This window comes from Neomonachus schauinslandi, chromosome 2 (assembly GCF_002201575.2).
Source record: "Neomonachus schauinslandi chromosome 2, ASM220157v2, whole genome shotgun sequence".
NCBI classification, from domain to species: Eukaryota; Metazoa; Chordata; class Mammalia; order Carnivora; family Phocidae; genus Neomonachus; species Neomonachus schauinslandi.
This window is the reverse complement of record NC_058404.1, coordinates 143,971,651-143,997,578: the sequence shown is the minus strand read 5'-3', so window position 1 is coordinate 143,997,578 and position 25,928 is coordinate 143,971,651. Positions and strand designations below refer to the sequence as shown.

The 25,928-nt window shown below is 46.2% G+C and overlaps 1 protein-coding gene across 1 annotated transcript in view; it reads left to right on the top strand.

The window, feature by feature from the left end:
• Positions 1 to 17,835, top strand: part of PARM1 (prostate androgen-regulated mucin-like protein 1) — a 102,572-nt gene extending 84,737 nt beyond the window's left edge. Inside the window, exons 3-4 of the mRNA XM_021702375.1 lie at positions 4,207 to 4,285; positions 17,204 to 17,835. Of these exons, the coding sequence (XP_021558050.1) occupies positions 4,207 to 4,285; positions 17,204 to 17,288 (164 nt within the window). The 3' untranslated portion in view covers positions 17,289 to 17,835. The remainder of the gene's footprint in view (positions 1 to 4,206; positions 4,286 to 17,203) is intronic.
• The last annotated feature ends 8,093 nt before the right edge of the window (positions 17,836 to 25,928 follow it).

The following is a 25,928-nucleotide window of genomic DNA, read 5'->3' as shown; positions in this document are numbered from 1 at the left end:
TTTCTTTCTTTCTTTCTTTCTTTCTTTCTTTCTTTCTTTCTTTCTTTTCTTTTCTTTCTTGCCAATATTACATTTATTCATTCGACATTAAATAAATGAATCAAGTACCCACCACGGGCTAGAGACTGCACCTGGGGTTGAGAGTGCAGGAAGTAGGGGAAGAGATGCAGGATGAATATGGTTAGAACCTGCCTGGGGAAGCTCATAAACACAACGGAGAGTGTTTGAAAGAAGCAGACACAGAGAGCTGAGAACCCACAATAACACGGTCATTTGCATGGGGGTGTCAGGAAAGCTAATCAGAAGGGTTGGTATTTAGTTAGGTCACCAAGAAAGCTGGGAAAGGGGCCAGTGGAAGTAACCTGGATATGTTAGTGATTACAAATGCCAAGCCTGGAATGAAATAGTCCAGGGTTCGAATGTTAGCTTAACCATTTATCAGACTGTAAAACTTGAATCAAGTTCTTGATTTCTCTGAGCCTTAACTTTCTCATCCATGAAATGGGACTCAGTCCACTCATCTCATAAAGAGAATCAAGTGACAGGATCGCCATCAGGCTCTTGGCACAGTACTAGCCCAAAGTACCCACAGGGTAGAGGTAACTATGGTTGTTCTTTAGCCTGTTTATTTTTGTTCTGCATTGTTGTGAAGGTGGTGAAGTGGCCCGCTGAGAAATGCCAGCCTCCAGAGAGGCCGGGTGTTCCAGGAGGCTTGGCATGGATCTTCAGCAGCCCTCTGGTCAGGCAGAACATGTTGGCAGGGTGGAATGTGCTAGCACAGTGGAATATTCTTGCATCTTGGCTTATAAAATATACAGATAAGTTTCCTCCAACTCTCTCTAATGCCTTCTGGCTCCAGGGCTCTTCAGCATGCGCCACACCCAGTCTGTAAGGAGCATGTCCCACTGAGGAGGAACCGAAATGCCAGCCACCTTCCCATCCCCTGCTCTCAGCGCCCTGCCCACCAAGTGGCCATACCTTCCTCACAGGGCAAAGGCTTCGCTGCCCGAGCCACACCTTCCTCATTCTCTGTCTCCCTGCCCCTCCTTGAAAAAAGAGTCAGTAGGAGGAGAAGGGTAATTCCAGTTTAGTTTAAACAGAACTCGGGGGCGGGGCGGGGGGGGGATGACATTTGTTTTCACAAGGAGGAAATCAAGCCTTTTCAGTTACCATAAAAATTGTGCTGATGTTGGCTCAGCAACCCCCTCATATGCTCGAACCATGATGCCCTGAGGTACGGAACTTCCCAGGATGAGGTTCCTGGCTGCTTCTGAAGGTAGCAGCCGCTCTGGGGGTCAGAGCAGGCTCAGCCCACAAGACCTCCTAGGCTCAGGGCCTGATAGAGAGCGACTTCCAAGGGACCCTGGCTCCCGTGGCTGACACCCCGTGAGAAGAGACGGCGGCTGGCAGAATAGTTAAGAAGATGTCCTGAATATTTCAGTACAGCCTATTTTACCCCACAAGTCTTGGCCTCATATCCAGCAGTACCAACCCTCAGGAGTGCCCCTTTGCTCAGCTGCCCTCAGGAGCCCATCGGGGGAAAATCACCTGCTAATCCCTCGTCTGGTCATAGAGGCTGCCCTTTGTGAACAAGGAAGGATGGCCTTGAGAGCCCCATTTGAGGATTGGGGCTACATCGAGAGCTAGAAGACAGCCACCAGCCACTGAGAGGGGCAGCGGGTCACTCTGTCACTTGCCTTGTTTTGAAAAAGAACAGCACCTGAGTTGGGGAACTGCCTGATTTATCTTTAGAAAGAGGCGACGTATAAATATATCCAGTAAATCGCAGAATTGGAGGCGATCCAACTGCCTAGGGTTACGAAAGAAACTTTGAAAAAGGTCAAACCTACAGTTTCCTGTATTAAACTCTGCTGGCACAGGAAAGAAAAGTCTTATAGAGAAATCAACTATAGTCTGTCTCTTCTCCTGTTTTTTTTTTTTGGAAGGGGCAAATTAAATTTAAAGGTCAGTTTTTAAACAGCTCCTAATTGCAACCACTGTATCTCTTTGAATCTTGAAAGGCCCCCATCACCTTACCTTGCAGTCATAATCCTCATTTCACAAGCTCTTAAAAGAGCTTTTAAGAGGCTTCAGTGAACTTTGAATTGTTCTAATTTCAGCACAGTTTGGAGGCCATGAAGCTAAGTGCAGCCTTTCAAAGCAGGGGTGGAAGTTTTCCATAAGGGGATCTGACCTTGAATTTTCTCTACATCGATCGGATCTGCACATCTGAGCATTCCATGCCATAATTCTGTCTTTACGGTGGTAAAAAAAGGGGAAGAGAATTAACCTGATAATTACACGAATCTGGCTCTGAAGGGTTCCAGGAGCAAGGAGGTGGGCATGCGAGCGTCCACATGTGTGGAAGCTCTGAAAGGGTGGAATGTGGTCAGCCTGTGTGGACACATCAAGCTCTGGCCTTAGCCTCAGTGTTAGTTAGCAGTGGACCTCTTTGGCTCTCTTTTAGAAATTCTAAACCAGCAGAGAGAGCATGGGTGTTTGATGTAGCCTTCTTTCACTCAGAACTTTTGGGGAGTTACTAAAGAGTTAATAACTAGACTGATTTGCTTCTTAGATCTGTTCTAATTCCTTTGGTGGAAGGGCTAATGAGAAGAACAATATACAAAAGCCATTCATAAGAGAGGGAAAGAAAGAAAAGGAGAAATGACAAAATAATCTACAAATGACAAGTCTCCAAAAATGTGGGGGCAGATCCATCACCCTTGAGATCCAGTACACGACAGGTGGGCACTGGTCCAGGACGGTACATTTTGGATAAGACTTCCATTCGGTGTACGTGGCACCTCATTTAATCCCTGCTAAAGTCATGGGGGCAGAGGGAGCAGCTCTTCTTTCTCGGTTGCTGCAGGTGAATGGCATGCGAGTCAGTGTTACCTAAATAGCCCATGCTACATACGCAGCAAATGATGGAGGCACACTTGAATCCACATATTCGGACTCCAGATCTCTGATGCTCTTTCTAGTGCAGTTAAGAGTCCCGTTCATTTGTTGAAGTAGTAAACAGTTTCCCAGTGGCCTGAAAGAGTACATGGTGTCCCTAACACCAGGTTTAGTGCCAAAAAAGTCACTTTCACTATTAGGGGACAAGAGCCCAATTGATTCTTTGCATTTCTCAGGTAGAATAAAGCTGAAGTAAATACATTATTGGTCCAAAGCTCACACAAAAAAGAGTGTTGTGCTTCAAAGTAGTAATCTTGGGAAGCAGTATGGTTGTTCTTACAAGGCTACCTGCTCAAAGGGTTTTTAACTGCCCATTAATAGTTGCCTTTGGAGCCAGATTTCAAATTACACAATAAAACATTCATGTTACTTTATAATTACACCTGGTAATTTCCATACACAGAAAATAGTGTTACCTCTCAGACCAGACCGTAGTTTTACACCAAACTTGACTTTCTTCTCTACAAAATCAAATTTACCTTTCGAGGATGAAAACTCAACACACTTCCCAAAAAGGAGTTTTTTAAAAAAATGCTTCGACTTGATGGCATCATTAAAATGAGTGCATCTCCTACCAAGATGATCCTTTTGAAGTGGACACTGCTGATACAGCTGTGTGGTTCTGGTTTATTTAAAAACCAACCACTTACTTTGTAGTGACCCTTGAATAAAACATCCCAAGCCTCCCAAGATCTCCCGAGGGTAGAGAGAGAGCCAGAGCCTATAAAAGAAGAAAATAGGATGTCGGGAGGTTTGCAGTCCCCCACCCCTGCCACCAGTGACAGCAGCAGCAAACGGCCTGCTGTCGTTCTTAAAACAACAAATATCACTGGAGACTGTTTTCGGAACTCCAGGCCAGCCACACGGTCTTAATAAAGTTGGCCATTTACCCAATCTCTCAGAGCCTGAGAAGCATATTGGTAACAGAATTAAGATCCTGGGTTTTGGGGCGCCTGGGTGGCTCAGTCGTTAAGCGTCTGCCTTCGGCTCAGGTCATGATCCCGGGGTCCTGGGATCGAGTCCCGCATCCGGCTCCTTGCTCAGCAGAGAGTCTGCTTCTCCCCTGCCTGCCGTTCCCCCGCTGCTTGTGTTCTCTCTCTCTGTGTGTCAAATAAATAAATAAAATCTTTAAAAAAAAAAGAAAAGAAAAGATCCTGGGTTTCGTTCTAGCTCTGACTTCTGTGCAGACCGATGGAAGTGAATGCCCTTGCTTCATCTTCTCCCTCTGCCTCTCCTCCCCTGCAGGCAGCATCGCCGCCATTACGGTGACGGTCATTGCCGTGGTGTTGTTGGTGTTTGGAGTCGCAGCGTATCTGAAGATCAGGTGAGACGCACCTTACTCTTCCTTACGGAGAAAAGGGTTCCATTTTGTCAGGCTGCTGGCTGAGAGCTGGTTTGCTGAGGGCTTGTGTCCTGATAAGCACCTGAGCTCTTGGGAATGCTGGTAGGGATGCAGCAATGGCCGTCGTAGCAGGCGCTGGACAGGAACCCACGGTGCGGTGTTTGAACCTTGGCAACGCAGAAGAAATAAGCGGGTGTATAGAGCATGATGATGGAAGGAGGATGGACCTGCAGTCAGGAGACGGAGGCTGTGGCCCTCTGCCCTTAACTCCCCTCCTCACCCTGAGAAAGCCACATGCCCCCCGAACCTCAGGTTCTTCATGTGGGAGATGGGGTGGAGGCTCAGTGGTTCGTAAATACTGATGTTTGGAATACCACTGTGTGGATGTGTGCCCAGTCTGTAAGGAGGTTTTCACTGATTCTAAAGCAAAATGTTGAAAATACAAGGAAAGTGTAGTATTTTCGGGGCGCCTGGGTGGCTCAGTCGTTAAGCGTCTGCCTTCGGCTCAGGTGATGTTCTCAGGGTCCTGGGATCGAGTCCCGCATCGGGCTCCCTGCTCAGCGGGGAGCCTGCTTCTCCCTCTGCCTCTGCTCCTCCCCTCTGCTTGTGCTCGTTCTCTCTGTTTCTCAAATAAATAAAAAATCTTTAAAAAAAAGAAAAAGGAAAAGAAAGTATAGTGTTTTCTATAAAATTAGATTCCCCCCCTGAGATTATGTCCTTATATTTTTGGCTTTAAAATATCTCATCTTTTATGAAATGAAGGTGATCACGGATGGCAGCTGAGTTTTTACTTGCTTTAGCTAAATAGAAAGTTGCAACAGTCTGTGAGCCCCCAGTTTTGTTGTCTACTGCTTCGTGAAATCCCAAAGGCTCAAAAACTACCTTACTTACCCTGAGGGTCCTTACAGCTGGAACCTGCCTAATGGCAAGTGACAGTCTTATTTGCCAGTCTGTGCAGGACCTCTAACAAGGGACAAAAGGCCATGTGCCACCATGAGACAGCCACTCTCTGACCTCCTCCCACAGCTGGGGCCATCTTTACGGTAGCTCCGGGCAGACCCTGTCACTCTGTCCCTTAAAAACCCCCAGTGACGGGGCGCCTGGATGGCTCAGATGGTTAAGCGTCTGCCTTCAGCTCAGGTCATGATCCCAGGGTCCTGGGATCGAGTCCCGCATCGGGCTCCCTGCTCAGCGGGAGGTCTGCTTCTCCCTCTCCCTCTCTCTCTCTCTGTCTCTTATGAATAAATAAATAAAATCTTTGAAAAAAAAAAAAAGCCCCCAGTGGCTTCCTCCTGTACTTAGAATTATTTTCTTTTTTAAAGATTTTATTTATTTATTTATTTGAGAGAGCGAGAATGAGAGAGAGAGCACATGAGAGGGGGTAGGGTCAGAAGGAGAAGCAGACTCCCTGCCGAAAGCAGGGAGCCCAATGTTGGACTCGATACCAGGCCTCCAGGATCATGACCTGAGCCGAAGGCAGTCACTTAACCAACTGAGCCACCCAGGCGCCCCTGTACTTAGAATTAAATTCTAACCCCCCAGCTTGGCCCTCAAGGTCATTCATGGAGCCTGTCCTACCTCTTCTCACTCATCACTTCTCTCTCTCCATCTGAACCACCGAGTCGCAGTCACACAGGCTTTCTGTCCGATTCTTAGAACGTGCCAGGCTCTTTTTCTCTCCAGGCCCTTGGCTCTTGCCCGACCCTGTCTCTGAAGGCTTTTCTTCTAGCTCTTTCTCATGCAAGGTTTTCACATCACATCCTCCAGAAGACTTCCCTTCCAGTTTGGTGCCTCATTACTTTTGTTCTGGCTACCACCGCTGTTTATTATTTTATTCATTGTTTTATATATTTGTTTACTTGTTTATTGTCTCTTTTCCCCACACAAAAAATGCTAAGCTCCATGAGGACCCAGACTTTGTGAGCACAACACTGGGTGCAAAGATGCTCAATAAACTGAATAAGTAAACAACGTGTTTATCATCTCTGCCGCACATTCCCTTTGCTGCCCTCTCTCATCTCTTCTGCTCACCCCAGCCCAAACCAACACCCACCAGGAACCTCTCCCATGCTCTTTCCCTTTTACCTCCCTCCATCTTTTGTTCTAAATTGTGCACCAGCTCAATCTAATGATGGTGTCAAGTCTGAGAATGCCGCGTGATATCACCAGTATCTAAGGTACAAGGAACAGGAAAGCCAGGTTTCAAAGAGAAATTGGAATTAAAGGGCCAGCGTTACCTGTATCTAAAAGCCTTTATGAAAGCATCCTTGTCTCCTTCATTGCTTAAAACATCTCTTTTCTCCACTAAGTCTGTATTTCCTTGACCAAAAATTAATTTTATGAATTATATCTTACTAAATGGTACACTTTTCAGTCCATTTCATTACTAGTTTATCACTGCAGATACGCTGTTTTCATTAGGAGTTAAACTGGCTCTTATGAGCTAGTCTGGAACCCTCATTCCCACTTTGTGTTGGGGTGGGAGGAGGCAAAAGTGGAACTTACGGATAAACTTTAGAATCACTCTGCAGTCACAGTGGTGAGTTTCTGAAGGGCTGGGTCACAAAAAATATGACCTCCACTGAAATGTGGAGTGGAATAGAAATGCTTTCGTCTTGCCACACACTTGCCAAAAATGATCTTTGCCTTGACTCCAGGCAAGAATTCAGGTTTACCAGCTCAAACCACTGCCTAATCTACAGGCAGTCTAGAACGGTGGTTAAGAATTCAGACTCCTTGGGGCGCCTGGGTGGCTCAGTCAGTTAAGCATCTTGCCTTCGGCTCAGGTCATGATCTCGGGGTCCTGGGATCGAGCCCCGCATCGGGCTCCCTGCTCAGCGGGGAGTCTGCCTCTCCCCCTGCCTCTCACTTATTCTCTATCTCTCTCTCTCTCTCTCTCTCAAATAAATAAATAAAATCTTAAAAAAAAAAAAAAAAGAATTCAACTCCAGAAACCAGGAGGCCTCAGTTGGAATCCAAGCTCTACCAATTTTCAGCAGGTTCTAGTGTGACCTGAGCATGTCACAGAGCTTCACTAAACTTCACTTCTCCTTCCCGTGTGAGATGGGGGCCCTAATATTAACTACTTGGTAGCATTGTTGGGAAAATTAATGGACACTGCTTCCCAAGTACATAGCACGGCCATCAGCATCAGCATCATCAAAGAGGTCACCGAGAAGGAAGGGCCCCCAGGAAAACAGTTGCTTGACAGTTACTGAGTGTTAGCTATGTGCCAGGCCCTCCTCTGAGCACTGGGGTCCCACCAGTGATGTGACACAATCCTGCCATCACAGAACATACTGCATTTGGAATATTTTGTTAGCAGGTCATTAAAATCGGTTCTAATGAGTGCTGATTAAAATTGCATAACGTTTTATTTTAAAAATTTAAAGAGTGTTTTCTCTAGGCATTCTCAACACCAGATAAATGCAGTGAATGATTAAGATGAAGTAGTCACTGTTTCTCTCCCCCATATAGGTCCTCCCTCTTAAATGTAGAAAGGCCCCAGGGAGATAAGTTTAAGGTTGTTATTTTTCTTTGGGACTATAAATTTAAGGATGGATAAAGTGACCAGACCCCTGTTTAGAAACCCCCTAAGGAAAGCCCCTTTCTGCTGCTCTGATAATTATTTTGGCAAAATGATAACATAAGGAGGTTAAGAGCCCTCACGAATATTAAGGCTATGCCCAAACCCTTTCGAGTGTCATTTTGCCAGATTCTTGGAAAGCCCCACTTATCATTCATCAAAAATACATCTGGATCAATTGACAAATATGTGTGTGTGTGTGTGTGTGTGTGCGTGCGCATGCATGTGTACCTAGGGTTAGGTTTTCCCTTGGCTGCAAGTTTATTGCATTCCTGTCATCCCAGACTTCTGAGAACAGTAACATGACAAGAGGTCTGTCTTCTGTGGTCCTTCAGCTCACTCGGCTGGAGCAGCAAGTGACTGAAATCACAACCCAGGAGGGAACCATTTCTGGCCTGCAGCCAGTGGGCTATCAGCCTGGCCCAGCCAGGGTCCCTACAAATGCAAAAGAAGAGTCTGCTTCAAAGGGCAGCCCCACAACCAGGAGAAGAGCATGTCTTGTAAGCTCTGCTAACTGGCTCAGTCGGTTCACCTCTTCCCAAATCCTGATTCCCTCTGAAGGCATCGGCCGCCTCCACCATCTACTTTCACACTCCTATTCTTCCGGGACCTGTGACCCCTAGTTCTGTCACAATATCCCCTGCCTAGAGAACCACCTCCTTCTGTCACTAAGCCACTGTTGGAAGTGACTTATAAACACGAACTGCCCTGAGCCTGCCGGGGCTCTTCTCCATCAGCGACCCCACATCTTCACTGGCGGTGGTGTGGCGGGGAGGGAGGAGAGTGGGCTTTGCGGTCAGGTTTAACACGGACCCTTCTCCTCACTGGTTAGGGGGCCTTGGGCAAATTATAATCTCCCTGATCCTTAATTTCTTCATCTGCAAAAGTAGAGTGGATAACACCTCTCAAGGTTGTTTTGAAGATGAAATGGAGTAATGAAGATAGAGCACCTGGTGGTTAAGAACATGTACTCTAAGCAAATTTATTAATCACTGTGATCAGTTTTATAGTTCTATGAGAATAACTATATATAACTGTGTTAGTATTACGGTACTAACGCAGGTTAGGTAATACTAATACCTAACTAATCCTATACCTAATACCGAACTCGGGATCGTTACAAGGATTAAGTTATAATACAGATAAACATTCAGTGCCGGGTGCAAGGTGAGGGCGGAGGAGGGGCTAAAGCCTGTCATCGTAATTGTTGTTACAACAGTACTTACTACCTCGGTGCTCAATTAGATGGTCGCAGCGGACAGTCCCATTCACTAGGCATCGGGGATTCAGAGAGGGGAGGGGGAAGATGACATAGCAGCTCAGGTTTCTAACTATGCCCCGATGGGCAGATGTCCATGTTCCCTTTGATCGTTTCGGTTGTGTTGTCTTCTGCACGCCTGTGAGGCTGCGTCCATGTTATAGGTTCGTAAGCAGAAACTACTTCTGAGCAGTCTTGATTCCAAGGCTTATTTGCAACTTGAAAAGAAAGCAAAAGCCCTGCCTGCCTCTTGCAGAAGGGTGTCTTTAATTCGTGCTGATTGAAGAATGAGGTAAGTTGGTTTTGTTTTTGTTTAAATGGGCTCAAGACTGTTCTGCCAGGAGATAATCCCCTGCGCGGGAGACGGTGTCTGCTATCGCCAGCAATGTGGATGCTGCTATAATTAGGTGTGGGTAACCCAGGAGGACAACACGGGCTGTTCCCGTCACAAAAATAAATGTGATCTTGATTTATAGACACAACAGGGCCTGGCTCATAAGGCATTTTGTTAGAAGTCACCTGTTCTGCTTTAAGTCTCCCAGTGATTACATTTTATACAACTGGATGCCTTTTGGTTGGTGGTAGGTTTAACGAGTTAGCCCAGCCAACCATTAAGTCTAAGATCTTCTAGAATTTGTTACTGACGGGCTGACTTTTCACATCAGCTTTTGGCATTCTGTAGGTCCAGCTGACTTGATTCGCTAGCTCAATGGTTCTGAAACGTTAATGTGCATAAGACTCAATGGGGGAGCTTATTATAAACACAGTTTCCTTTCAGGTGACGACTCGACAATGTTAGCAGCTTCTCCTGAATGTTCTCCTAAACCCAATTTAGTCATGTCCTAACTTATTTTGACAAAAATCCAAAAAAGGGGAAGATGCTTAGAGGTGATACTATACAAAAGCTTCATGAAGGAACTAGGTCTTAAAAGAAATTAAATGAAAATGAAAATGAAAATGAAATTCAATTTAGTATCCTGGATTTTATCCGCAGGATGTGTCCATGCCTTATCTAGGCAAAGTTAGGTGCTCTTCTCTGCTAAACATTGGAAAAACAGCTTCGATGGGTATTGGACAGCTCATTGTCATGTTCCAACTTAGCATACTTATGCTTAGCAATCAATTTTACCCACTTATAGGCCAATATCAGTCTGTGAAAACATGTGGGATTAGCAAATACCAGTCTATAGAAATGTTTATCATTGAAAAAAATCTGTATTTATATCTGAACTCACTTATGTAACCCATTCATCACGTTTTCCCCTTCAAGTGTCTAGTGCGTTCCTCATGGCCATTGTCCCTGTTCACAGATCTGTCATCATGGGTCTTTAGAAGAAATACATTTCAGGACAGTCCCCCCCAAAACAAACAAACAAAAAATCACAGTTTCCTGGGTGTGGTCCCCATAGGTTCTGATGCAGTGTGGCAGCTCACAGGTGAGGACAATGCTGCAGGCTGTGAAAACCATACTTTGAGAAACCCTGATCTACCTCTGTCCGCCAACACTCCCAACACACACACTGTAGATACGGTACCCCCAGTACCGTATCTTGGCTACTTTGGACATGCTGATCCCCCTGCTAGAGGTGTCTTGGCTACTTTGGACATGCTGATCCCCCTGCTAGAGGTGTTTGGTTCGTCTCTTTTTTTAATCTGGCTAATTCCAAATTGTCTAGCGTGAAAGAGATGCTCTCCGGGAAGCCTCCTCCCCACCATCTCCACGGGGAGCCCTTACCCAAGCTTCTCCTTTGTATGACTCAGTTCCCTATCCTGGACTCACTGCCTTCTTTGTCAGTCTGCTCCACTAGAAGGATAAAAAGCCCCTCGCAATACCATTCATTCCTGGAGGAGTGAATGATTCTGGGTAGCAAAATTTGGGGTACAGCAGCAGTGTTCATTTATTCCAAATAGGGGGAAATGGGGTTTAGAGAAGGGGGAGCTTGTGGGAATCTGTTAAAACCATATACTTTCATTAGTTACCTCATGACTCTGAACTTCTTTACAAATAAACAGGTGTTTCAATATGTGGGCCTCTTCTGTGATGAGTGTCTGCCAGGATGATACTGGCAGATAATTTTAAAATAGAAAACAAACAAATTTCATCTACTCCTTCAAAGTAAAGGTGATTATTTATAGATAAATTCAAAAGTAACTGCTCTTTAAAAGAAACCCAGACTGTGAACAGAAGACCTTGAAAATGAATGATTGGAATGTTTCCATCGTTGGGATTTGGTACAAAGACAGGACTGATAGGTTTCCTAAGTTACGATACTCATTCTGCCACCGACTTGCTACAGTCGCTGTAAATGCACCCCTAATGGTCACAGCTTTCTTAGCCTCAAAACGTCGCTGATCGTGTTCCTTTCCTAGTTTGGACAAATGTGACATGGCTATATAAGATGTCACTATCAAGGGAAGCGGGGTGAAGGGCATATGGGAATTCTTTGTACCATCTTTGCAATTTTTCTATAAATCTAAAATCATTCCCATAATTAAATAATTTACTTTGAAACAATTATAGTTCAGTAGCTATCACACAGATATGTTGTTTGCTGCTTCCTCAGAGCCTCTGCGCTTTCTATTCTCTCTGCATGGTTTACCTCAGGCATCCACGTGGCTCATCCCACACCTCTTTCACCTGTCTGTTCAAATGTCATTTTAGTGAGACTTTTTTCTGATCACCATATTCCTAAGGACAATCCCCACCTCCCATGCGGAACTCCTCATTCCCCTCTGTTGCTCTGCTGTCCTCTACTGCACAGATTACCTTCCGCTATATTATTTTTCATGTCTTATCTGTTGTGCCTGCTCCCACTGGAACGTAAGGTCCCTTAGGACAGGGGTTTTGGGGGCGCCTGGGTGGCTCAGTTGGTTAAGCGGCTGCCTTCAGCTCAAGTCATGATCCTGGGGTCCTGGGTTGGAGCCCCACATCCGGCTCCCTGCTCAGCAGAGAGCCTGCTTCTCCCTCTCCCTCTGCCTGCCACTTTGCCTACTTGTGCTCTCTCTCTCTATCTCTCTGTCAAATAAATAAATAAAATCTTAAAAAAAAAAAAAAAGGACAGGGGTTTTGGTCTGTTTAGCTCACTGAAGTATCTCCCAGCCCCCGAATAGGGCCTAACAGATTGTAAGGTTTCAGTGTATCTTTAAATGAAAGGAACCAGGCAGGGAAATGACGGAGAAAGCAAGCCACCCAACAGAAACAAAGGAGACCATGGCAACTGTACCAAACTGGCTTCGCAAATGGATGATAAGAGTCTGAAGGCTTAATTACCAGTGACTAATGAGCTGTACGTTAGGCTGTGTTTTCCCAGCACTAAGCCGTATCTTTTTCATCTTTATGCCCCTCCTTCTTAGCACATAATAAGCGCTCACAATTGAATAGCAAGACTCACTTGACTCTAGAGGAGACAACTTGGGGGGTGTCACAATAAGCAAAGCTGGAGCCTAGAGGGAGATCGGGGCTTGACCCTTGTAAAGGAGAAGACATTTTCTCAAACAAGTGTGTGTCGACGCAAGGGAAGTAAGATACTTCATTCATTTTCTTTTCTTTTTTTTTAAAGATTTTATTTATTTGACAGAGAGAGACACAGTGAGAGAGAGAGAGAGAGAGCACAAGCAGGGGGTGTGGGAGAGGGAGAAGCAGGCTTCCCACTGAGCAGGGAGCCCGACGCAGGGCTCGATCCCAGGACCCTGGGATCATGACCTGAGCCGAAGGCAGACGCTTAATGACTGAGCCCCCCAGGCGTCCTTCGTTCATTTTCAAAGACGTTTGGGTTCCATTAAGTATCGATGCTGCAGTTATCTTAAAATAGGTACCATTATGCATTTGTGGGGAAGGCCTCCAACCGCAGATGTCTTCACTGCATGTCCCAGTTGTCACAGGCCATCAGCAATTAGGGACGAGGTGAGTAGGAAGGGCTGCTTCCTGTTAGAGCAAAGCCATTTGAGAAGGAAGCCATGAGGCCAGGGCTTGACACAAATCACTCCCTATTTTGTTCCCCCAGGTTCTGCTTTTAGCTCACGAACCCATACGGTAGCAGCAGCATGGGGCTCACAGCACAGAACCATTGATTAACTGTGAACTCTGTGCTGAGGGCTTTCAAGCCACATCATTGCCTCAGAGAAATGCAGAATTCCCTTTCCTCTTGGCAATAATTAAGGTCAAAATGGTGGCTCTGACCCTTTGTACTCTTTAGCAATATTTTCACCCGGCCCCAGTTATATTACACAGTGAATTGCCCCAGACCGTACGAATCCCTGCTGGTATCGACCAAGCAAAGTCTGTCTATGCTATTTATGTGTACCTGATGTGAGCCCACATCATCAAGTATTTACGAAAGAACCACTGCCTCAAGAGCAACGTGTGAGATGTTCTGAGAATTCAAAGAAAAGTCAGAGGCACCCCGCCCCCAAGAGGTTTACCATCTATGGGAGCCGCGGCGCAGCGAAGAGGAAACGTAGCTATGTTGGATGGTGCCAGTCTTGACAAAGAAATTGAGTAGACAAAACTGTTCTGATCTGGTGATGATGCCATTCATACCGACTGCTCTTCCAAGGGAAATGAGATGAAGCAGTGTTTCACAAGAGAGCCGGGAGACCCAGATTTCAGTACCAGCTCTGCCTTTAAGTCATGTGCACACAGGCATCTAGATTCCTCGTGCCCCACTTTCCTTATCTTGAGGGTGAGGTTGTTTGCCCCTCGTGGACTCCACAAGTACCAATCTGAAAACCGCCCCATCGCCATCTAAGACGTGCATGATTTAAGAAGTTCTGACCTAGAGAGACAGTTTAAAAGGATCATTAGTTATTCTCCTCTTTTTTTTAATTTTTTAATTTTATTTTTATTTTTTTATTATCATGCTCAGTTCGCCAGCATATAGTACATCACTAGTTTTTCATGTAGTGTTCAGTGATTCATTAGTTGCGTGTAACACCCAGTGCTCATCACATCACATGCCCTCCTTAGTGCCCATCACCCTGTCGCCCTATCCCCCCACCCACCTCCCTTCTGAAACCCTCAGTTTGTTTCCCGGAGTCCAGAGTCTCTTATTCTCCTCTTAACTCACACACACACACACACAAACGTGTTTATCTTCCTCTCTTTACAGTATTAGAGGATTGATGCAAACCTGGCTTGCATCCCAGCACACCCAGTTCTTGCTTAGGCTCATTAATATATTAAAACAAGCCCTCCAGCTTCAGTACATTCCCAAATAGGGCTTATCTATAGCTTTTGCTTCACTTTCCTCAGTTATTGGTATTGTGCTCAACTCCCTGTACATTCCAACAAGAAGGCAAAGGAAAATGAAAGTAAAGATCCCCCCTTTCCTTTCATTTTTCTAGTATTCGTATAGTGAACGTCTCTTATAATACAGCAGATTCAGGTACAGCTCTGATCAAATAGTCTTGCCCGGACAAACTGTAAGCAGGAAAACCCAACGACCAAGAAAGTTTTAATCCTCTGACCCCACTGCAGCATAATGCTTTAAAAAAAAATGCAAATACTAATATAAGAAACTGGTTTTCTAACTGTGCCCGTAGTGTGCTTGCAGGAGTTCCTGATGGAAGGGAGGCTTGCTTTTCCCTCGGTGCCCTTTTCCACTCTTTGCAGATTGGCCCTGTGCTTGTGTAAGTTTCATTATAATAAAAATTAAAAAGCGGTACCGGCCAACACTTACTGTGCTTTTACTATGTGCTAAGGCTTTTATAGGCATTACCTCATTTAATCCTCCCACAAGCCCTAACACATTTTAAGTTTCTCCAATTTATAGACGGAGAAACGGGGGATTACAAACATATTCGAGGACATACATCTGTTGACCCAACTGATACTTCTTGGGGATAAAATTATATGATAGGTAATAAAATGCTGCGAGAAGTTATATTACCATACAAAGGCGAGGCAGGAGTACCCTATCAATAAAGGAACAGGTTTATTAGGTAGCTGTTGGCCAGGCTTGCAATGGTAAGTCATGCTAAAATTTAGGCTCGGCTCCAGTCATACAATCCCCAGGTTTTTACTTGTTCATTCTCTAGCTTCCATTGCTCAACCATCCTGTTGAAGGATTTGCTTGAGGCTGGAGGTGTTAAATGTGGGGGAGGTGTTGGCGATGCGTGGCCAGTGACCTTGTTTACCAAAACTGGCCTCCCCTCTTCCCGGCGATCAGAAGGTCAGTGGTGTATTATCTGTGGTCTCTGTCCTTCTCACACCCACGGAAATAAGTGGGCCTTTAGGGCAAACAAAGCATATTGTGGAACATCCTCAAATGTCCAGGTGCACAGCTGGGCCAGCTGAGCCAGCCCGCAGAAATTTGAGGACTAAGAATCTAAAACCAACTCAGCAAGGGCCTGAGGCTTTGCAACAGATCATCTCTTTTCAAGTATCTGGCATATGGGAAGCAAGCTTCAGAAGAACAACAGCAGTTATTTTAACAACAGAAAGAAGTGTAACAAATGCTTTTTGTGCCTTTCAGATTGTGTTTTCATTTTGTTCAGGTTTCATATCGAGTTGAGACAATAATTAGGGGGTGTGGGCCCGTTTGTCAGTACTATATATAGCAGACGTGATCTCCAGTGGTAAGGTGTAATCATTCACACACGAACATGAACCTGAGAGCCATTCTATGTTCATTTTGTGATGTTCTCCTCATCCTGACAGTACTTTTAGCCATACAATGACTACAGTCCTCTCTGGGAAGCTCCCATTTTGTGAACAGATTGGCTTTTTGGGATTTTTTTTTTTTCCAATCACTGTTTCTTCCGCAAACATTTATTAAGGACTTACTATGTGCTAGATATTCTTCTAGGCATTGGAGATAGTGCCAAGAACAAACAAAGCCGTCACATCATCCATACTTAGAGTTTAGTCAGGGAAGGTGGCAATCACAAAATAAACAAGTAAATTATATAGTATGTTAGAAGGTGATGAGTACTTTGAGAAAATGAAGCCAGGAATGCTGGGAGTGGGGGGTGGGAGTTGCAAGTTAAACAGAGTTCCTGAGAGAGGCCTCACTGAGAAGGTGACATTCGTGCAAAGACTTGACAGAGGTGAAGGAAGGCGATCTGGAGGCCAGCTGTTCCAAGCTGAGGGAACAGTACATGCAAAGGCCCTGAGGCAAGAGTGTGCCAGACGTGATGGGGCGGAGCAAGGAGGTGTGGTTGGAGCAGAGGGAACAAGAAGGACTGGAATAGCAGCTGATGTGCTCAGAAAAATAACAGGGGCCAGATCCAGAGGGCTTTGCAAACCATCCTAATGATTTGGCTTTTACTCTGTGAGATAAGGAGCCACTCCATGGTTTTAAACAGAGGAGCGAGAACTATCTGATTTCAGTTTCTTACAGAAATAATACTAATTGTGAGACAGGTTCCCAGAACAACCAGTCAAAGCCTGTTAAACCCAAGTTGCCATTGAACTAAGGATGCTAATCAGACTCTGGGAAGCTCAGAGCACGGGATCTGGACCCAGGAGGTGAGAATCTGACTCATAGCTCACCGGGGTAACTTGGTGCACGTCAAATCAACAGCTCGGAGAGAGAACTTCTCCCTGTCAGAGAAATAAGCAAGCAATACCCGCCCATGGCCTTATTTTGAGGATCAAGTGAAAATGGAACACAGAAACACTGTGTAGGTTGTAAAACACGATATGCAGGTCAGGAGGGGTGGTGAGAGCAACAGTGATTGTGGTGGCGTCCCTATGATTCCTGGGAAAATTCAGTCCAGGACTGAAGTCAAATGCCAGGAATGCAACCTTCCCTTTGCTATTACTTCTTATTAAGGAGCCATAGGAATGGGTCCTCCTCCTTCTCCAGCACTAGAGGTCAAGTAGAGAGACAAGGACCCAGCTGATCTCAATGGAAGGGGCCAGCTGGGCTCCCACGTGAGCAGTCCTAACTTCCAGGGGTCTGTAGACTGGGGCCTCCAGGGCTGGCAGGTGGAAGAATCGGGTCTCCCCTCCTGCGGGCCCCGGAAGCCTCCCCCGCACAGGCTGCCAGCCATTCGGCTCCCCTCAGGCAGGCAACTTCTCCAGGTAACCACAGCTCTCTGCTCCCCCCACCAGGCATTCCTCCTACGGAAGGCTTTTGGATGATCATGACTACGGATCCTGGGGCAACTACAACAATCCTCTGTACGACGACTCCTAACGAAGGAACGTGGCCGGGATGAGGAAGAACTGTTGTTTATTTATAAAGTGCTTTCCCAGTAGAATTAATACAAGTACCTGATATGCATTGAGCGACAATCTCTTAAGCCCTCTTTCATTGGTTTGTTTTGTTTTCCTCCCTCTCCTCTGGCTGCTATAACTTCCCCTTTCTGCAAAAAGAATCATTGTTTAAAGGTGAGTGGAGGCTTCTTTGCAGCTGAAATGGGCCAGCCTGGAGCCGGACCACCGTGGTGGAAGCTTCCGTACCCGCTGCAGGATCCACCTTAAGAGGGACTGAGGGCCAGGGATCCAGTCGTTCCGTCGGGGGCTACTTTTAGGGGAACTTTTTGTTGGTGGTATTTCTCAAACTTTTTAGTTAGGAAATTACATTCAATCTCAATGAGGGGAAAGGAAATGAGTATTGGGAGGACTTCCCCTTCAGGTGAGGGCGCAGGGGCTGCTCCGATTCCTTTTTAATCTCTGTTTGTATCTGCCAGGATGCCTGCTTGGCTCTGCGAGCGGGATCCCGGCTTCTTAACTGCCCAGTCAGTGGAAGAGAAAACCGGAAGGCACCCCGGGGAGGCCAGGAGGCCGAGGGACAGCTAGCATGTTGCTGTCAGATCGCAGCATGCCCTCTACCTGTTCTCCCCTCCAGGCTGCCCATCTCTGCTCTGCTCAGGATGCCCGTTCTGGTCAGCTGCAGCCGGCTGGCATCCGCCCCGGGGGCTCTCCGCAGGAGAAGGCTGGGAGAGGAGTTTAGTTAGAGAAGAGAAAGGGGGAGGCGTGGGAGGGAGCGAGCGCTGGGGCAGTGGAGGAGGCTGGGAAGGGAGGGCACGGAGGTCCACCTGGGGGAAACGAGGAATCAGCCCCCAATAACTAACAGAGATATCCACTGCTCTGAGGAACCTCTAGAAAGAATCCTTGCTTTATACCCACAAAACAGCTAGCTCACTGCCTTACTGTCTGTTGGATAATGGCTGTAGACTGTTTTGTAAAAAACTGTGAAGGCATTAGTCTATCTGCGGTTGCTCAGTGAGGCATTTCCATAGGAAACAGACACCACGATTAATCCATTTATTCTTCCTGTTCACTTACCTTACTAATTCTGCCCTCTAATTAACGAACACTCCCAGGTACATGGTCTTCAAATCCTCGATCTCGAATTTTGAAAAAGAACTGATATTGTTTGCAGATGGCCATTTACTGCAGTGGGTATCAACCGGCAGACAATTTTGCTCCCCAACGTTAGCCATTTAAAAATGTCTCGTGTCATTTTTGAGTGTCACAACCTGGGGGTGCCACCAGTAGATAGAGGCCACGGACGCGCTGAACATCCTACAATGCACAAGACAGCCCACTACAACAAAGAATTGCCTGGCCCAAAATGTCGGTAGTGCTGAGTTTAAGAAACCCTGGTTTCTTGAAATGCCCCTTGTGACAAAACAAGACACTCCCAGCTTAGTAACATTTTTTATTTTTACCTAAATGAAATGATTTGTTAAATTGTTACCTAAGAAGTATTCAGTTTGTTGGCTGATGGGTTGTTTTGGCATGTGTGGTTGCCTTTTTATTTCTGTGTGTTCTCTAGATAGCTTTATTTCGTAGCTAGAACTCTATCCTCCCGAAACACCTGATGTTAGTAACCAGCATCTTGTGTCCTGATTGGAGTAGGAAACTTCACGGATTAGGAAGCATCCACTGGGTCCTGGTTCGGAATACATTCTCTTGTCCTACAGCGTCCTACAGTGTCATAAAGAACTTGAAACTGGATCAATTTTTATTTCTAAACTTGGACCTGCTGCCATGGCTGTTCTCAAAAATCTGACTCTCAGCTCAACCTATCATTCGCTGTGGTCCAGCAAAGTACTGACATGAAGACCACTGTTGCCATGCTGTTCAGAGATGCTAGGAGCTGTGCCGCTCTCCACAGCCTGCCTTCCACACTCTGAAATTATTCCTAAACTCCTTACATATCAAAGGAGAATGAGCAAGCCCCAGAGGCACTTTACAACAGGACCAGGTAATGAGAAGTAGGCTGTCAGGAAATCTGATTAGCTCTGATTATTAAAAAACAAACAGACAAACAAAATGGACATTCTCAGAAAAATGGCCAGCGATGACCCATGTTGCCCCCTCCGGCTGTGCCGGGCCTGATTAATTGTCTCTCTTCCCTATCCTCCCCCCTTTATACAGCCTGTAGGCCTTCAGTTTAGCAAAGGACAATTCAATAAAAACAGGACATCCCTTTATTTTCTCCCTTGGCCACAAACATTTTGACAAAATGTCCATGAAACAGCTAGCTTTAGAGCGTTGCTCTCCTGGATGCTGCTCCTATTATGACCACAGACTCAGTAAGCATCTTCCCTTACCAGAGTCTTCTGTCGTGCAAGAGCACCTGATGGGTTTGTTGCTCCTGTTAACTTCCAAATCCTTATGGCAAAGAGAGGGATCTGGGCCTAAAGCAAATGTATTCAGCAAGGTGACAGCTTCCCATAAAAAAACTCTAACCCTCCTTGTTATGGCAGTATAAAATACCTCCAGGGTGAACCTTATTTTGCCAAGTACTTTTTTTCTGAGTTGGCCAAAGAATTTGAACTGTATTCAACACATGTTGCTTGAAACACACACACACACACACACACACACACACACACACACACCTGAAATACATGCTGATAATTGATGTCAGGGAGATATTCTGTCCAGGTCTGCGCAAGGGAAATTGCTCCAGTGGATCTAAAAAACAACCACTTTCATCCAGGAATAGGACTAGTCATAAAGTGATAGACTGTCAGAGCAGGAAGGAGGCAAGCAGCCTCTTCTAGACCGTAGATTGCAAATGATGAAGAGTGGGATTCAACTTTGTTTTCTTTTCTCTTGGCCCCAGTGAAGTCTCCTGCCCTCCCTGGGTGCCTGTCTTCATTTCTTAAATGAGGGTGATGCTTTCATATTGACCTCACCCCATGCTACCTCACAAATGTGTTGTGAGGATTCATGAAACGATGTCTACAGTGTTTTCAGTTTCTGCAGAGAAATATTTATAGACATCTTAAGTATTACATAGGTATATAAGTGATCTCAGTTTCAGTTTCTTGTTTGTAGTTATACTGGTGTGTTGTTCTGACTTAAATCTATAAAACAACAGCTGTATCTTGGCCACATCAGGCAGCTGTCCCAGCTCTGAGCTACCCCCCAGTGCATCTGACTGCAGGATGAACCATGCCTGGGACCAGGAGAATGGTTTCCATCTCCAAATGAAAAGATGTCCCAGGACCTAGGTCTCACAGACTATTGAGTTAGGATCCAGAAGGGTAGGGTAATACAGGAAGGATACCTGAGCACTGATAGCAGTAGGCCTCTGGCCTTCACCATCCTGAAGTCTTCTGAGTTCTTTGTGGAGTTGATTTTGGTTTGATGTCATCCGTTTGCCCTTCATCTTGCTTGCAAGGGTGCACGGTTCAATCCCTCACGTATGGGAAATGAATTTTGCAACTGCACCGTGTTGATTTGCACGTTGGATTCACCCTCTTTGCCTTTAACCTCTTTTTGGCAAACGAATGTACCATTTCAACTTTGATTTTAAAAGTGCTAGTTGGTACTGCTAAGAGCAAGCCACATTGCTTTCTTGGGGTGAGTTAGCCAACATCATCTAACGATGGAAAGATGTGCAACTTCTTTGATATTTGATGTCATTGTATCTACATTTGTTGTAAGACATATTGCATACTAATTATATCGATTAAAGTTGTTAAAAGCTTGCACCTGACAGTGGTGACTCACATTTTGATATGTTTTGTTATTCAGGACATTCAGTTGATATGCTCCTATTAAGTACCCTTGACTTGTTCTTAAAGAAAATCTATCCCCCATCAATAAATAATATTTTCTGCACAGCGGGAAGGTCTCTCTGATCTCGAAACAGAATTGAAGGGTGTCAGAAATGAAGAAACTTTCCAAGCCGTCATTTTGCTCTTAACAATACATCATGTCTTCTAAAATAATTGTAAAAATAAACACTTTGATTCAATAAGTAGGCAGGGGTACAGAACCAAGTCATATTAAGGCATATCGGCATTAGTAGTACATCTGATACCTGCTTGTTTCATTCTCCTTCAAAAAAATTAAGTTCATCATACCCACCCTGACGGTTAAAATAGCAAGCAATTTCAATCATTCGGAACATAATATCAACCCTCGGGAGCTAACCAAAGATTATTCTGATTCAGAAGAAAAGAGCAACAATAAAACCCCTGGATTTTGCAACACAGGGGAGGAATGGAATCACCTGCAAGCTAGAGCGAGGTGATATGATGATTTGAAAACTTGAGGTCAGATTTAATAAGTTTAGGTGCCTGGTGTCCAGTGACACAGCATGGAGGATTGACTGGAAAGAGTCAAGAGGAAGAAAGAGGACCAGACGTGAAACAGACCCTTTCCTGATGATGATCCAGTCATCTCTGGAGGCCCTCCAAGGGCACAGAGGCAAGTAGCAACTCCATTATTCCAAGCTCGCCTGAACACAATCGGTTAGAAAGCACTTCAAATGTGCATGGAAAGAAAAGGCCTAATGATAATGTGTAGGGTTTACCTATTACGAATTATTGGGTCCAAAAAAATATATTTTCCTACCCTGTAGCTTTTCCAAGTCAGATCATAGTATGTTTCAAGGATTTAGTAACCTCGCTGCCATCTTTTACTCTCCTAAAGGTCGGCAGTACTCACCAATCACTGGCTATATTTTGATTTTTGTCAGAAAGCATCGAGATTGAAAAGTACTGAACAGATTGGGGGACAAAGCCTGTGAGAGGTATGCTCTCTCCTCTGAAAGGATCTAAACTTTGGCAAGTACAGAATGGGCTCCATTTACTGCACTAAAGCAGCATTAATTAGTTTGACTCAAGAAATGCATTGCATTTCTATTTTAAGCAAGATACTGAATATTTACTATAAAACAGGAGGAATATAGTATCCAGTAGGAACTTTGGGTGCCTGCGGGCATTGCCTGATGCCATCCTGCATCAACGTCATGGTCACTACACTCTCTCCATGTTACAGGTAGGGAAACCGAGGTTCCACGATATGAAACGCACTCCGGCGCGTACTGAATCCTCCTATGGACTCCGTATCGAATAAGATGGGACCTGCTCGCCACATATTTACAGCTGAGTCAGCGGCAGAGGTGGCATTCCAAGCAGGTCTGTCTGTCACCAAAGCCCTGAGTTATTTTCCACTCGAGGGACTGGTTTCTGGTCTAAGTATAACCCAGTGCTCACACCTTCTACTAAAATGGGACCTTCCACCTCTTGCCAAGTCTCCCCTCAGCTATTTTAGGTGATCTCAAGGGGGTCTGGCATGCGGCCCAGAGCAAGCCCGGTCGGCTCCCAGGCACATGTCCCCTGCCAGGCACTGTTACCTTCCTGCCAGTTCACGCGGCCCTGCTGGGCTGTGTTCTCTGCCAAGGAAGAGGCTGCCTCCACCTCCCCCACTCTGTTAGAGCACCAGCACAGGCCCCCCTGCCTCTCCGGGTTGAGTGAAAACCTCTCCTAGCTTCCACCTGCAGCCTCCCCGCTCCCCGTAGGAGACCGGTGTGAGCCCCCAGCAGCCTGGACTAGAGATTCTGTCCTCGGAATCTCTTCCCCTCTTGCCCTAAGGTTCCATTATTTCAAGAACGTGTCTTTCCTTGGTATCCTAACAATAATGATAGCTTATTCTCAGCTAACACTCACTATGAGCCAGATCCTGTTCCGAGCACTTTACCTGGATTAACATCCCTAGGAGGTAGATACTATTAATGCAGTATCCCCACTGTACAGATGAAAAAACCAAGGGCTGAGGGTGTAGAGACTTGCCCAAGGTCACGCAGCTCGTAAGTGCTGGGGCAGAATTCAAGTGCCAGCAGTCAGACTCGAGAGCCTGTGCTCTCCATCACCTCCACAGAGCCCCCACTCGGTGCCAGAGGTTCCTGCACATCCGCTCAGCCCGCCGTCAGACAGGCTCGTCTGTGTCTGAACTCCGTGTGGCCACGGCTGGGCACCGAGCGCAGAAGCGAGCTCCTTCCCTGAAGGAAGGCTTCTGGCCTGGCCGACTCTGTGCTGCTTCTGTCTAGATTCTGGCACTTCCAGACAAGGTCGCCCACCCGACAGCCCCCAGCTCGACAGCAGGCAACTCCAGGCTGACCTGTCCCTTGTCACCAGACCCACACAGTAGCTGTGGTGAGAGTGCAGAACACTCTCGTGTTCTCCCACTAGCCACGCCTGCCTTGGCACGGGGACAGAATTCACTGCAACCAACACTGCTGGGCAAAGTGCTGAAAAGTTCTAGCCCTTCAGAAGCCAGGGGTTGTCAGGTGGTGTGAGAGACAAATGCATGCCCCTGCACCACCACAATGAGGCCTGCAACCGGCATCCATCAGGGAAAACCAAAAAACACTTCTCCGTGTATTTCTGGAATATATATTAAAAGCTTAATACAAAGCAAAGGATTTCACATAGAAATCAGAGTTTCACATGGACTTTTTGAGAGCAGGCAGAGAAGTGGGTAGGGGAACCAGAGCAGGTAGCTGCTGAAATTCTTGGGTGTCTGGGAAGCTGCCACCATCTCAGGCTCCAGCAGTGAGGTGGGGCTGGGGAGTGGTGGGGTCCTCAAGAGCTCACTGGGGGCCACAGCTGCCCCCACACCTGCCTGCAATGGTTTTGGGGGAATGGCTTTCCCTGTTTTCCATCTTTCCTATATCACTGGAGAACTTCCCATGGGCAAGCTCCAGCCCATGGGAAGGGAAAGGGAATTGGAAGAAATGCAATTTCTGGCTTCCCCCCTGGTTTGCCAAGGAGACCTTAGGCAACGTGGGAAGGATGCTGAGCAGCAAATAAGTGAGCACAGTCCACCCTCACTCCTCCAAGATTAGAACTTCCCCAAAAGGAAAATAAACAACATCATTTTATCCCTAAGGTGATGCAACTGTCCCTTACACAACTGAGGGTACACTCACCTGCCCCCTAAAAAGAAAGACAAAGACACGGAATACGCCATGTGTGGCTTCAGCTCTGGGAACATTCACTCCTAGTCCAGATGCAATCTTCCTTTGATATCCAGCAACTTAAATGCCCAATTATAGGGTTCACCACCTTATATTGGATAAAGGTGGGGGGATGAAGAGAAAGAGAGAAGAGGAACTGATGAATACAAATACCTATATATATATATACATACGCATATATGTATCAAATTGAGGAAGAGAATATGCATAATTACAAAAAGACTTCCTTTCTGCAACTGATCAGGAGACAGCACTGGTATTGAGAATTTCCTTCTTCTGCTAGCCTGTGCATTTTCCTTTGTCCTCAGCCGCATCTCATCTGGACATGGTTCTTTACGTGGCAGGGTGACTCAGACCTTCTGCCAAAATGTGAGGAAAGCTTGGGGACTGGAAAAGCAAGAGAGCTACTGAACTGGATACCACAAATAAATGAACATGAGAGAGAGATGCCCACATGGTACCTAAGTGCCAAATACTCTCCCTTCCCTACTTCCATTGCTCTTTCCTCTCTCCGTTCCCATCCCTCCAGCCCACCTCATCCACCCCCACTAAACAGAAGAAGAAAAAAAGTAGGGTAGAGAAGAGGTTCAAAACCATTCTCAGCACTTAGCTTGCTGCATGCAGACCCCTGGGTCATTCCACACCCCCATCCACCCACCAACTCCCCCAGCTCCTCATCTCTGCTTGGGATCTTCTGAAGACAACGGTGCATTCTTCAGAAAGCCAGAACTTGATAAAAGACCTGCTCGGGAGTGTGGGGGGCAGTAAGAGCAAAGGTTTCCTTGCATTCATTCACTTTCAACATAGAAGTCCCATGGGCCATTCCACATGCTCCCAACTCCCCCATTCCTCTCCTCCCATGAGGAAGTGCCTGGCTGCAGATGGTCTTGCTGAGCCATGATTACAAGCTCTGGGGCTGATATGCAATGAATTGAAATACATTTAACTTACAGGATGAGTAAGCCCCAGTGGCAATTAATCTCAAATCCTGAGGCCCGGGGGCTGCTTGAGGGACTGTGCTCTCTCCTTCTGAACAGCCATTTCTGGAAAGCAGCCAAGCTCACTAAGCAGCCCTAATCATGGGGGCACAGCCTTGAAGCATTTGCCTGGCCCCTGCCAAGGGCACCCAGCAATACCTGGCTGCTGGACTCTTCTCCTCCAGAGTGGAGAGGCCGGATTCTACGTCTGTCTCCCATAGGCCGGTTTCAGTGCCCCCCATGAGTTCAGGTAAACTAACTCACTCCTCGGGGACCAACATCCTGAGCTATCCAGGGAGCTGACAGGTGGCTCTTCAGCTAAAAAAAGGCAAACCATTCGGGGTGCCCGGGTGGCACAGTAGGTTAAGCATCTGTCTTCAGCTCAGGTCATGATCCCGGGGTCCTGGGGTGGATCCCAGGCTCCTTGCTCTGCGGGGAGCCTGCTTCTCCCTCTGCCTGCCGCTCCCCCTGCTTTTGCTCTCTCTCTCTCTCTAAGTAAATAAGCAAACAAACAAATAATATCTTTAAAAAAAAAAAGGCAAATCATTCTTTCCTAGCCTCCATAATTTCCTGCAAACTGAGGCAGCTGGTTCCCTGGAGAGTAACAGGCTCTCAATCCAAGCATAGT